Source organism: Numida meleagris, chromosome 4, assembly GCF_002078875.1.
Source record: "Numida meleagris isolate 19003 breed g44 Domestic line chromosome 4, NumMel1.0, whole genome shotgun sequence".
Classification (NCBI taxonomy): domain Eukaryota; kingdom Metazoa; phylum Chordata; class Aves; order Galliformes; family Numididae; genus Numida; species Numida meleagris.
The window spans coordinates 179,415-193,549 of NC_034412.1; the positions used below are offsets into that span (position 1 = coordinate 179,415).

General features: G+C 56.3%; 2 protein-coding genes across 14 annotated transcripts in view; both read right to left on the bottom strand.

The window, feature by feature from the left end:
• LOC110397382 (dapper homolog 3-like) lies at positions 16–1,231 on the bottom strand (the record flags this gene model as incomplete). The annotated part of the gene is made up of 1 exon (XM_021393592.1): positions 16–1,231. A coding segment is annotated over one exon (984 nt), but the record flags the coding sequence as incomplete, so codon positions are not given.
• Positions 10,923–14,135, bottom strand: part of MBNL1 (muscleblind like splicing regulator 1) — a 51,346-nt gene continuing 48,133 nt past the window's right edge. For all 13 annotated transcript variants that reach the window (XM_021393634.1, XM_021393636.1, XM_021393637.1 and 10 more), the window contains one exon: positions 10,923–13,885. Coding sequence is in view for 1 of the 13 variants with exons in the window: in XM_021393633.1 (XP_021249308.1) it covers positions 13,875–13,885 (11 nt within the window). In the remaining 12 variants the exon portion in view is untranslated. The remainder of the gene's footprint in view (positions 13,886–14,135) is intronic.

A 14,135-nucleotide genomic window follows, 5' to 3' on the forward strand; every position in this document is an offset into this window, starting at 1 on the left:
TCGGCCCCCCCCCGGTGGGTCCGGCCGCCCCGAGCCCTCCCCGCGCGCCCCGCGGTGCGCGCCGGCTCTGCGCGTCGGCGTTCCTTGTCGTAGCGGGGCTCGCTCCGCCGCTCCGCGCCGTCTCTCCTCGTTCGCGTCGGAGTCAGACGTGCGCCGAGCGAGACGCGAGCCGGTCGGAGCGGCTCCCGGACGAAAGCTGCGTCTCAGACGGAGCGTTATTAGCGCCTCATGCATATGGATTCATCCCTCAGACTTCGGAGTCTCGCTCAATTACAGGAACGCTCCGTCGAGCCGAACCGGGCCACCCGCTGCGCCCGGCGCTGTGCGAGGGTGGGGGGGGGGGCGTCCGCTCGGCGCTGCCGCTTTGAAGCAACGTCTGGAATTCTGTCCTAATGAGAGCTTTCCTTCTTGGGTACCCATTTTCTCTAACTGCGCGTTTGCCGCTTTGAAGAGTCTTCAAAACTTTAATACGAAAGGAAGAGAAAGACCAGGCGCGGCGCGGGGCGGTGCGGGGCGGTGCGGGGCGCGGAGCTGCCTCCCGGCACAGCGCGGGGCCGCGCGGCGATGCCCTCATCCGCAGCTTCGGAACGGGAGCCCCGGCCTCGCGCTGTGCGAGCCGCGTCCTGCCGCGGGCAGCCGGGACCTCTCCCGGAGACGGGCGGGGCTCTCGTGGAAGGACGCTGAATCGCGAAGCGCCGCTGCCCGCACACGAGCCGCGCTCCGAGCACCGCCCGCTCCCCACGCCGTCACGGCAGCGCGGAGAGGTGGCACTCGGTGTGACGCTCCCGCGGGGCCCGTATGTGCAGTCGGGGCTGGATGTGAAGCTGTAAGTAAGAGGAGGGCGGGAGCGCGGCCGGACCGAACCCGTTCTCCGCACAGGTCGGGGCCACGGCCGAGGGCTCCGCGGGCCGCGGGCCGCAATGAGGACCCGCTCTGTGCTGGGCGGGGTTCTCGAGATGCCCGTCTCCCCCCAGCGCCTCCCGGTGCTCCCGTCTCCCTGTTGCTTTTTGCAGGGCGGACGCGGCGCTGCGAGGCCGCTGTGCGTGTAGCCCACCTGGCCCCGCTGCCTCGGGAGGAACGCAGGGCTCTGCCGGAGAGCAGCTGCCACTCGGCACACTGAGACGTTCCTTTTCGTGCAGTGTTTAAGTCCCTGGCGTTCTCGCTCTGCTTCCCCCGGCGGTCCCACGCTCCGCTTTGAAGTTTGCACATTCCGACTGCAGTACTGCAACAGTTAAAGGCCGGGCGCTTCCACCGGAGAAGAGCGAGGCACATTTTTTAGCAGCCATGCTGTTACATGACTTCATCTGCAGGCAGCAAATTAGCGTCTTCCTGCTTGTGCCACCGATCTGTTCTTATTTTGGAGCGCAACCATCCAACATGTTCCATTAGCACCTTTCTGCCGCGCTCCGCCATGTGCTGCTGCAGCAGGTTCCCATCGCCGTGGCTTTGGCTGAGCACGCTGCAGCTTCGCCTCCCTGCTCCCCTCCCACACAAGCCAGGCTTTGTGACGCCGGCTTCCATTAAACCTAATGTTTTGTTCTTTTAACAGCTGATTGAACTCCAAGGGATGATCCATCCCTAATGAGGAACGAAAGCCCCCTGGAGAGCAAACGGAAATTCCCAGCCAGGCCGATTGGTGCCGCACCGCAGCAGCGCGTGGGTGTGCGGGGATGGCCCGGGATCGCTGCAGGGCACAGCCTGCGGGGCCATGGTGCAGAGCTCCGCGCATCAGGGTGCCAGGGGGACGAGAGGGCCTGAGCTCGTGCCTGGGATTCGGGCGTGAGCATCACAACAGCTGCTGGTGCTGGAGGTGTGGGCACGTCTCAGTGTATAGGTGTGCGTGCGCAGATATGTGCAAGCACACCCACTTGCCCCGAGTGCAGGCTCAGGAAAGTCTGGCTTAATGGATGTGAGCAGGCTCTGTGCAAGAGGAGTGAGGCTCATCCGCGTCTGTTTAAACATGCTTAACAACAGGCTGTTAGCAATGGCGGCTCATCGCAGTTCTCAGTAGCTGCCAGCTTCGCTTTGCTTGCTGAGAACGCCCAGGCTTGGCCCTGACTTGGGAACTATGCATTTGGGAAATGTGAGTGTGAGCAGATAGGTGGGCTGAGGACAGGCAGCAAGTGAGTTCTGCCTCATGCCTGCAGCCTGTGGGCTGGGGCTGAGCAGGGCCCCCCGCCTTGTGTGCCCCCCTGGGCAGGAAGCCAGGGATGTCAGCGCGGGGCTGATAAGGGCTGTGGGGTGTCTGCAGCAGATAGGCCCCGTGCTGCTGCTGGGAAGCAGCCCTGCTCCTGCAGGGAGGTTGGCTGCTGTGTAAGGCCATGCCTGGGGGGCCCCACTGCCCCCAGCCCAGGGCACACAGGGCAAGCTGCTGTGCCCCGTCCCACCCTGTGGGAGCAGTGCTGCTGTGCGTGTGTCGCACCTGAGCTGACATTTGGCTCTTGACAGCACAAGCTGTTGGTGGGCTCATCAGTGGGAGCACATGCAGCAGGACACGGCCCCAGGGAGCAGTGGAGCCCCAGCATTGGGAAATCTTGGCCAGCAGCACGATGCAGGGGGCTGGGGCTGGTAGTGGCAATTAGGGTATAGAGTACGGCCTCATAAGATACAGCTTACAGTTTTATGGTCAGCAATGGGTAACATGAGAACTTGGCATGCATAGTCCATACAGCACAGTACCCAGCATGACTGTCACGAATTCCCATGCAGACAAACTGTGTCTTTTCTTCTCCCTGTCTGACGAAAACTTCCTCATACCATAAACCAAAGGGTAACCGAGCTGCTGTTTGGAGTGCCTCCTGAATTTCACAGCATGCGAGTGGCTCCCGCTCTGTGCTGCTGCCGTGCTGCTCTGGTGCAGCTGCACAGTGCTGCACAGTGGAAGTGGCCTCTCGGTCCCAGCCGAGCAGCCACACTTGGGGGTCTGAAGATAACAGCCAGTACTGGAGAACTGTTCTCATTTCAGCATGGGGCACCCTGCCTCCTTCCCATGCTGCCATTTTAAATGGGAATTACTGTTCTCAATAGATAAGGTGTTTGGTTCAGCTACCAGCAGAGGAGGACAATTCCATCCAGGTTTAAGTAGATGTTAACGGTCACATTTCCCAAATGGCTGGGAAGGCACGAGAGCGGGCACCGCGTAGCGAGGCAGCCGAGCCTTGGGACCTGCTGCCTCGTGCACCCTGAGCACCCTGCTGTGACATGGGCGGGCATTCTCACGCTGCCTGGGGTCTGCTGAGCCGGGACCAGGGGCTGTGCCAGGTGGAGCCTGAGCTGCTTGGGCCGGGGGCTCTTGGGGATAAGCCTTTGCTTCCAGGGCTGGAGCCCCAGGAGCCTGGTGCAGAGGCTGCTCTGAAAACATACTGGAAAACATCATGGGAAATATCAAATCCATCTGTAATCTCTAGAATTTATCTACGAGAAGTTAAAGGAGAAGGAAAATTACCTCTGTTAATGTTCAAACATGAGCGGGTGCGTTTGCTGTTACACAAACCTCTTAAAGTTATTAATGATTGATTTTAATGCCTTGTACTTAATGGGGGCAGATCTGGCTCAGCGCACTACGGCCGGCGGGAGGAGCACGCTGCCTTGGCCACATGGCCAAGTGCTGCTGGGTTCCCCACCCAGTAACGTGGGGTGTGCAGAGGGGCTCCCCCGGCCCCAAGCCTCCCCCCCCCCCATACCGGGACCCCCAGCAGCTGTGTCGCCGCACAGTGCCACCCATCTCCACCGACTCCGGGTCTGGTGAACACGAGGAGCGCGAGAGCTCGGTTCCCGACGGCCGCGTGGTTTACAGGAAGCGGTTGTGCTATGGTGGAGCAGTAAATACGGATTGCTTTTGTCTTGTGCCACACTTTTAGTGCAGTCCCATCCCGGTGCACAGCTTCAGGAGAGCAGCGGTGATGTGCTGGTGGTGCTGGGGGGAGTGCAGCTGTGTGTGAGTGTGGCGCCCGAGGCGGCCGTAGTGCCACACCTCGCCCGTCCCCACATGAGCCCTGAGCGGTGTCCCCACGCCGTGTCCCTGTGTTTACAGCCCATGCTGCATGGGCAGGCACTGAGCAGGGTCTGGTTCAGCACGAGCACAGCTCTGCAGCCACTGCAGCCCTTGGGGGGCACGGGGGGGGGCACACAGCGACGGCAGAGCCCCAGTGCAGGCGGTCAGGGCCCTGCAGAGCACGGGTGGGACAGCTGCTGGGCAGCGGGGCAGGGGCAGGGCTGTGCCAGCTCATAGCAGCAGGGTCACTCCTGGTTTGGTCTCCAGAGCCAAGAGATACCATCTGGTGGTTATTAAAAGAAATGGATGTGGGAAAACCATTGAAACAGCGAGTGACCCAGGAGCTGTGGCTCAGGGCAGTGGGGCCCTCTGTGGGCTGCGGGGTACAGGGCCCTGGCACCGTGTGCTCGAGCATTGCTGCTGGGACCTCCTGGGGCCGCGGGCATTGTGTGGCCATGTGCCCCCATGGCCATGTCCCCCCACACCCCCACTCTGACACCGGCCCTGCTCTCTCTGCCGAGGGTGCGGGGATTTCCCGGTGCCCCTCCGGACGCGCCATGGGCTTCGCTGCACTTACAGAGGAGTTGGCCCAGCACCAGCTCATGTGCCCCCAGCTTCAGGTTCCACTGCACGATGTGCCCTCCGAGCTGTGCCTCCGTGTTTTCAGACCTTCCCCAAGTGTTGTTTCTCTCTGCACAGCTTCTGCTTCATTATTCTGATTGAATCAAGCTGCAGCTGAGGCAGAGGGCAGACTTTCTGGCTAATGGCAGACCGTGACTTGTTTGTACTTCTTGTTACAGATTTTTCCTCATTACTCGCACTTCTCGGAGCCAGCTGAAAAAAGCAGCGAGCAGCCAGTGGGTTGTGAGCCCCACTGCATCTCCTTCAGCCACAGAAAAAGCGTTATACACACAGGGCTGTGCACAGCAGGGGCAGAGGAGCGGCCGCTCTGCAGCAGGCACCCATTGCACCTCCTGCTCCCATCGCTGCCCAGGAAAGATGGGCTCTTCCACCCCATGGTCCTGCTGGGGAACCCACAGGTGGGGGGCAAGCCGTGGGTGTGTGGGACCGGTGCTGTGCTGGGGGCAGGCAGGGCACTGCTGGCTGTGGCAGCACTGTGCAGATCCCCCTCACAGCGCAGCCCCACGCCTGCGTGCTGCCTTGGCCACCTGTCGTGGTGCAGCTCACTGGGCCACGTGTTCCCTGTAGAACTGGCTGAACTCTGCTGTGACTCGCTCACGTCCAAGTCCCTGCTGGCTCCACTGGCACACAGATCTTCCCGACAGCACAGCCCTGTGTGTGTGTGCTCCTTCACCCCTTGGGCAGGAGGATTGCTGCAGCCTTTTCTTCCCTTAAGATTCCCTCCTGTGTCAGAGCAAACACTGCAAGCGTTGAATCAAAAGAAGAGCGGATTGGGAGCCCGTGGTCTGCTCCAGGGCGGGTTGGGAGAAGTTGCATTTAAACAAAAACGCCGGTGGTTGCAGTGTGTTGAGCAAAGGCTGCAGTTCAGCCAGAGCTCAGCGCGGCCGCCTCCGACCTGCTCCTGTTTTTGCAGAGCAGCGCAGGATGCAGAGTGCGGTGACAGGGGCAGCACTGGTGGTGTTCCCTGTGGCACAGGACCGTGCTGCATGACCTGCATCGGGCGGCTGAGAGTTCTCGCCTGTGCCACACTGCAGAGCAAATGTGGAGCGTGACGTGGGAGAAGGAATGCAACATCCCTCCATGCACTGAGGGCATGGTTGCTGGCCGTGGCTAGAAGCCTGCTGCTCGTGCGTGTCATCCCGTGCTGTGCTGTGAGCTGTGCAGCCACATGTTTGGTTTCCTCCATGCAAACCACGCTAGGGCCTCTGCTGCCAGCTCCTTCCTGCAAAGCTGCAGGATGGGGTGAGCCCCATCCTGCCCACAGCCCGCGGGCACCGGAGCCACTGAGCAGAGCAGGGAGCGGCGCACACTGTGCTGGGTGCTGCTGCACCACCGCAGTGCTGCTCACCTCCTCCTCCCCACGTGGAGGAGCGCTGCAGGAGGGGGTCCCTCTGGGCGGCCCCGTGTCCCTGTGCAGCCCCCGGCTGTGCAGAGGTCTGTCTGCACGTGGCTGTGGCCGGAGGGCCTGCAGGGAAAGAAAGCAATTCTTACTCTTGAGATTTCACAATTGGTTCCCAGGGGATGACGAAAGGAGCCCATGAAGGTCCCAGCTTTTGAACCTTCAGCCATTCCTGCAGAGCCTTTGTTTACATTTAATAACTTTTTATTTATCGCTGTTCTTTCCCACGCAGTTTGCTGCTCTGCAGACACAGCTGTTGTGCACGAAGAGCTCTGCAAACAGCGCTGTGGCTGCTGGGTGAGCTGAGCTCCTGACCGGGCACACGTGCTGCAGTGTGAATGGCCTTTTCCTGCTGGGATCCGCCGCTGTGGGCAGGGATGGGGCCTAGGAGCAGCACCGCCCCAGGGCCCCACACAGCCCTGCTCAGTGCTCCTGTGCCATGGGGAACGGCGGCGTGCTCTGAACCGAGTGGCAGATGTCTGGCGCTCACATTCGTCATTCCATAGTTGCAGTCAAAATGTTCGTGTTTTCACACTGAAGTGGTGTTAAAACCGAGATGCTGGAGTGTGGCAGCCCCTCAGGGTGCCAATGGCATTTCACTGTGAAATGCTCCCGTACACAGGGAAGAAAGCCTGGATATCCCATCATGGACACAGCCTGAGGCTGTGGGCAAAGCCACCAGGACCTAGCGGCCCCAGCACCCAGAGCTGAGTCCTGCACCGGGTGCTTCATCTCCAGCGCTGTCCTGACTGAACAAGCGAGCCTTGTTAGCAGCGGCTGTGCTGGGGGCCGGAGCCAAGGAGCAGGGCAGGGTGCTCAGTGAGGGGCTGTGGCTCTGTGCTTTGGCCGTGGGGCCACACTGGGGACCTGGACCCCATTGCTGAGCAGCTCATTGGGTCAGCATCTCGCTGAGCCATCAGCCCCACTTCTGCAGCCCCTGTCCCAGCATGTGCCTGAGGAGGCAACGCTTAATTAAAACAAATGGTTTGCACACAGCCTGTTTTCAATCGCAGCCAAATGCCCACAGCAGCACAGTGTGTGGGGACCTCAGGGCACACCGTCACAAACCCGGCACGGAGGCCCAGAGCATGGCCTGCCCTGCCGGGACACGGCAGCGCCTGCACACAGCAGCGCTGTGGGGCGGTGCTGAGGAGCTCCTGCAGTGCTGTGGGGTGCGGGCTCACGGCCATGCACAGCAGAGCACAGCCCCACACAAGCCCCTGGTGCTGCCTGTGACACGTGCACCCGCAGCGCACAGCCGTGGCCAGGCACGCCGCTCCAACATGCAGAGACACGAAAGTGTTGACACATTTCTTCCTGTTCCCATCTCAAACCGAACCGCGAACGGTGCTGCTGGAAAATCATGTGCCTCATTTCACAGATTTCTCTGCAGAGCGAGCGCTCGCCTCAGAAGGACAACGTGCTGGGGATTGAAATTAGTAAATACTCTGATTGGTGAGAGGCTGTCACAGCACGCCTGTACCAGCTGCCAAGTTCTACACCGAGTCCTGCCCGTCAGTGCCTCGAGTCGGTGCCCCTCGGAGAGCAGGAGACCTCAGCGCCGCTCACACAGCCGTGATGTCTGCGCTGCTAGGGGAGGATCTACAAAGGAACCGCAGCACCGCGGCCGTTCACCCGGCGGGGACCTCGGGCTGCAGTGCTGCAGAGGTCTGCCAGGATGGAGAGCAGAGCCACACCGCGCCCCAGGGCCAGCTGGGTCTGCGGGCAGCGCTCTGCCTTCACCTCTGTCTCCGGGGCATTGCCGTGCCCGTGTCTGCGGGCAGGGACAGGCATGCGTGCACAGAGCAGCAGCGGGGCTGGGCTTGGCCACGCTGAAGGCAGAGCGAGGGCTGGATTCCTGCGGAGGAAAACAGATTGGGAAACAGAAGATTGCCCAACGCACCCACCCCACCGGTGACTCATGGAGCTCCAACCCGCACGCTCGCTCCCAGCGGCACGCGCTGCTGCCCGCAGCCGGGCTCACGCCTCGCCCCATACACGTGGCCCCGCGCAGTGCCCGGCTGTGGGCAGGCTCATTGAGGCACGGCTCTGGGTATGGGCAGTGGGTGCAGGACAAAGCAGTGCCACCGCCGTGCCGAGCACCCGCCCTCAGACACCATCACTGTCGCTGCGTTTATCGCCCAGTGCTGGAGGCCAATGTCCTGTTTGCCAACCAGCCGCCTCTGGCTGCCACGGCCCCTCCAAAGGACAACAACCGGATCCCGAGTGCTGGGTGCGAAGGTCAGCCACCAGCAGAGCACCGAGCTGCCCCGAGGGGGGGCATGGAAGTGCCTAGAAAATAACTTAAGGGCAACTGTGAAAGGGTTTTATTTACAGCTCAGAGTGCATTGTGCTTCTTCCATGGAAATGAGGCCACTGAGGCGTGGGAGGCCGGGGCTGGGAGCGGAGAGCCAGAGCAGGAAGTGGGGGCCAAAAGTCTAAAGCCAAAAAGTGGAAGCCTGAAAAAAAGGAGTCCAAAAAAAAGACAGAGAGGCTGAAAAAGAGTGGGAAACCAGAACAAAAATGGAGGTTGAGAAAAGAAGTGAAGACCAAAAAATTGAAGGGTTGGCCAAGAGACCGCGAGCAGCGGCCAAGAGGAGCGGCCCAGTGCCACCTGCAGGCAAACGGCAGAGCTGGGACTTGGAAGGCCCGGGGCAGCCTCTGAACCCACGTCAGAGCAGTTCAGTGACAGCGCTTTGGCCTCACACTGCACCACCAGTTCAGGAGGAGCCGTGGGTGCCACCCAGAGCGCGTCCTCACCCCGCAGTGCAGTGCCACAGCCCCATGCCACGCTGACAACACCTCTGCAGAGCCACTCGCAGCCCCCGGACCAGTGCTGCAAAACCCATTGCTGTGGGGGCAGTGCAGCGGGGTTGGCAGCACTCTGTGCCTGGCCCAGCACAGCTCTCGGCTCTGGGGCTGCACCGGCCTCACCCAGAGAGCACCCCGAGGAAGAGCACTCCGTGCAGTGCAGTGTACGCACCCACTGCAGGGACAGCACCGTGAGTGCAGGCGCTGCATGGCCCCTGGCAGCTCTGCTGCAGGATGTGCTGCAACCAGGGGGAGCGAGGATGGCAGGGACGTAGCAATTAGGTCCCACAGGGAGCAGCACAGGAGCCCCCGCTGCAGACACACAGCACTGCCCCTTGCAGCACAGCCTCCTCCAAGGCCAGGCCCGCTGCTCCCTGCAGTGAGCACAGCAGCAGCACCCACTCAGCGCGCTGCAGCGCATGCACCTCGGATCTCGGGGATGCAGCGGCTCTCAGTGGCTGATGCTGGTTTTTATCCAGCACCGAGTTCAGCATCTGGGAGCTCGGTACTGAGCCAGGCCCTTGTGAACGCGGCAGCACATCTCACACTGCCACCGCAGCACTCAGCAGCAGTGGGTATCGGGAGCAGGAGGCGGCCTGCAGGGCCCAGGGCTGGCACAGCTCTGCAGACCCTCCCCACGGAGCTGCTGTGTGGGGATGTGGCACAGGCAGTTCATGGGGACCCTGCGGCATGGGGACCCCAAGGCACAGCACTCAGCGTCCATGCCGAGCCCCATGCTGTGCACCGCACCATGCCTGTGCCCAGGCTGCAGCAGTGTGCCCCTGTGAGCTCTCCCTGATGGAGCAAGGACAAGCAGAGCCCTGTGGAGGTGTCTGGGCTCTGCAGCGCAGCACTCCACGGTACAGGGCCCCTTTGGCAGCTCCAGGGAGGCTGTGGGACTCCTGGAGGGACTCCTCCTCAGGTGAGCACTGGGAGACTTTCCTCTGTGCACAGATGGAAACGAACAGCCTCTGATGCAAGCCGAGCATGCCATCGCAGGGCACAAAGCCTGGTGCTGACCTCAGCAAGGCACCCACCCCCCGAACAGGTCGGCTCACTGCAGCATTCTCCCCTGGCACTGCACACTGTTAACGCAACAAGGCATACAGCTCATTTTGCCCGAAGCCCTAAAAGACAGCAGTACTGGAAGGGAACGTAGGAACAGGTAACATCCACTGCTGGTCCACTCCTGGACCAGAGCTGTACTTTTAGAAGAGAAAACCAAGCAGCGGGCGGACGGGGCCGTCAGCAGCACCGCTCGCAGCGGGGTTTGGAGTGCAGCTCCCATGGGACCCCCAGCTCGGGAGCCCCAGATGTGCCCCGGCCCAGCGCCTGCAGCAGGACACCCCCAGCACTTGGGGCTCAGCCTGTCCACCCAGAGCTGCCATCTCCGCCCCACTGCCACCAGAGGGGCTCAGCCCTGGGGAGCCCACAGCCGCCATGTGCTGCCCCGTGGGGCTCCGGTGGCTTCTGGAGGTGTCTGGGCCGCAGGGACCCGCGTGCCCCGCTGGACGGAGTCACCTCACAGCACACGTCCCCTTACCGTGCCCAGTACGTACCCTGCACCCGGCACACCATGGGGAAGGAAACCGAAGCCCGGGGCCCCTCAGGCTCCTTCTCCGCAGGTAAATGACGTTCCCTCAGGCGCACAAATACACAGACAAAGTTGCGTGTAAAAGAGAACGGTGCAATTTTCAACCTGCTATCAGAAAACGTAATTAAGAAAGAGAACTTTTATTAGGGCAATTTCACTTTATTTTTCCATACAGCAAGGTCAACTATAGCAGTAATAATAAAATAAGCATAAAAACAAATTGCAGCCCAGGACAGAGTACATAATTTGGAGCAACTACAAGCAAAAGTAAGTCTGTGATTACATAATAGTAAAACCAAGCACATCTGTCCTTTCAGCAGATGAAAGTTGCGGGGTTGCAAATAAGTGCAGCTTACCCCTCGTTCCGTGCGAGCCCCGGAGGGAGGTAAGGAATGGCCCGGCCGCCTTCTCTTTCCGGCTTTGGCATTGACAACGACAAGGTTTCTTGAGTGCTTCCCATTAAAACTGTAAAATTTCGTTGGTTTTTTTTTTTTTTTTTCACCTGCTAAAAGAACAGGACCACTACAGCAATAAAAAATAATCACGTAACAACTACAGCTACGGTGTGCTGTTTGGTTTGCCTGTTCATGATTCAACTCTTTTGTGAAAGTCAGTATCGGTTTTGAAGAATCTTTTTTGTGAACAATAAACCACTGAAATCTTCAGAAACTGGTCTGAGTAGTATATACCTTTAATATATTTCTGATACTTTAAACATGCAGTAGTTTTTGAGTAATGTACGGAATACTGGATCCATGGTTTCACCTTGATGGTTTGAAGTACCTGCTTTTTTTTTTTCTTTTTTTTTCCTTTTTTTTTTTTTTTTTCCTCCTTTTTTTCATAATGGTTTTCAGGCAGATTTGAACCAGTGGAGCTTTTGTCAGTCATGAGATCTCGGAAGGATGGCATATCTTTCCAGCTGAAAAAATCCTGGCAAACTACAAGCTGTCCACATAAAGCAAAGCAACTTTTTCGAAGGGGTATGGAGTGCTAACTCTGTGCCACTTTTGCAAGCAATTTTGTTCAGCCTGTCATTTTATTAGCCTTAACAAAACTCCTTGTAATTATAGACATTTTTATTCAAAATAAGATCTTACTATTATACAGGTTTCTCTCTTTTTTGACTATATACAGAAGTGCAAAAAGTCAACCTTCTCTCGATACGTTCCCACATGCTCAACTGCAGCATAATCAACCCTCACGAGTTTGCACACACACGCTATAATTCTCGTTACGTAAACTTTGAGTATTTGGATTATCAACAAAAAGTCCCTTGATCTATCGATTATGCAGCTTATTTATAACAAGGCCTGATATTCAGGGATTTCAAAAAATATTTAAACAATATTTTAACATTTGAAATGGATACAGTAGAAAATAAATTTTATTCTAATATCTAGGAACTAGATTTTCTCATAATAACTAATTACAAACAAAATAAATCATCAAAATATTACTCAATTGTCTGCCAGGATTGTTGCCATAGCAACAACTTAACTCCTTACTTAGCAATGATTATATAATTATAAGATATCCATATAAAAGATCTTTGTTCTTTTAATGAAAACTAGACAAGAACTAACGATGACTGACATTCTTACATTGTCATATTAAATCGGCAAAATATAAATCATTTAGTCAACACTAATACGAATATCCGGATGACGCTACACGGAAACCCAAAACTGAGCATGTTATGAAGGACACTACCTCCTCCTATTTCGGAAAACTCATCGGTAAACTCCAATAAAACACGAGTCAAGAAACTGAAATGGTACTCAGCTGGTACTAGAAAATGAAAACGACCTAATAAATGTAAGAAATAAAAACTACACTTTTAACAAGAAAAAAAAAATAAGTAATATTCTATAATGTCGAGTAACTACGATAACATGTGAAGTCACCTATACTTTCTTAACACGATTGAAATTACATTGGTATGGGTTGTAACCCGTAATGTAATAATCTAAGGCTTTAATAGATGTACAGTACAATCAGTAAAATCAACACGTCATTCTTAAACTATAAAGCATCTCTCTCAAGCATAAAAACTCGCAGTAAACTTGGAAGTATGGAGAGTTCTAGAACCGAACTCGCGCTTCTTCCACCCCGCGCTGTGCTGCCAGTGCCCTGGCCCCCACGTCAGCACTTTGCTGAACAGAGCAAAAATACCCTTTACTAGCTGCAACATCCAAACCACAAAGAGGAATTCCTTTGGATGAATCCGTTCTTAAAACTTGAATGCACATCTATTTATTTTTTTTTTTATTTTGTAAAGGCTTTCTAAGGCTATAAGCAGTTAATCTGAACAAAAAAATCACATATAAAACTCACCCGAGTATTGAACCCACCCGATTCCTACGCTAATTAACACCTCCATTTTTTCACGTTTTGGTTTGTCATGCATCTGACGTCAGTGCTTCTGCCGCCCTTGTTTAGAGTCACCAGTTAACGCGTGACTGTGACGAAGCGAAAGCGCAGCCCGTCTCTGCAGAGCGTTTAGAGTCCTGTGACTTCTGACAGAGGCTATAAATAGAAGCAAAAGAAGTTCCTCAGACCTTTGTCACCGCGTCTCAGAAATGGCTTTTCCCTTTCGAGCTTCGCGTCGCGCAGCGCAACGCGCGCGAGCGCGGCAGCACGGCCCGCCAGCAGCGACACGCCATTTCTGAGACTGCTTTGGTTTGAACAGAGCGGCGCCCTTGGACCGGCCGGTTAGGACGAGTACGGTCAGCGAAAACGTGGTTCTGAAAATAACACTGCAAAATAATACTCTGCTCCGATGTACAGTCTATGGCACTTCATGAGAATCCTTAACAACGTGGTACTTAAAGCCATCGATGTGCTTTAAAATAGACACAGTTGTGGTTTTGCTTGGCACATTCATCTCTGTCAGATACCTCTCTTACCGCTTCTTACAATCTATTACATTAAAAATATTACTCTTAAACAAAAATTACTGTGCATGCACGCTCTCATCTATAATGGCAATTTTAAATACAAGGTGCACCTTTGTTATTTGTAAACCTTGAAAGAAATAAACTTACTTTAAAAAATTATATCTTGGTCTACAGACGTACCAATACATAATAGATTTATGGTTACATCATAGTCTGTCTTTTCAAGGTGACGTACATGATTATGTAGGAAATAGACCGCATACGCGTGTCCGAGCGCATATGCATACTCCTGGGCTAGAAAAGATAGACAATGTTGTAGTTCTTAGACAAGAAGATCACCTCAGCACAAATATCAATTAAATGTACAAAGTATATAGGCAACAGTGTGCAGTGGATTTCCAAGTTCTCGTTCATCTCCTTAACATGCAATGTGTGGATGTCTTACTGCTGAGGGGGTTCCGAGTGCGGCTTGACGGTATATACATTATGGCTAATGAACTTGTCCTTCTTCAACCCAAACACACTGTCCTTTTCTCCTCAGTGATGATCTGGAAAGGAAAGAGGAGTGCCGTTATCCCCGCGGCCAGACGAGGGAGCAGCCAGCACGCGCAGCAGAGCGGGGCTGTGCCTGCCGACCGGCGCCCGCGCTGCACGCATCGCCCGCAACCCAGCGCGGCAGCGGCTCCCGTGCCCTGAAGCACTGCCCCGTCAGGACCAAGCCCTTCAACGGCAAGCGCTGCAGAAACGGGCACGGCAGGGAGCGGGACGATACAAACGGCAGGGTACCCGGAGGAGGCG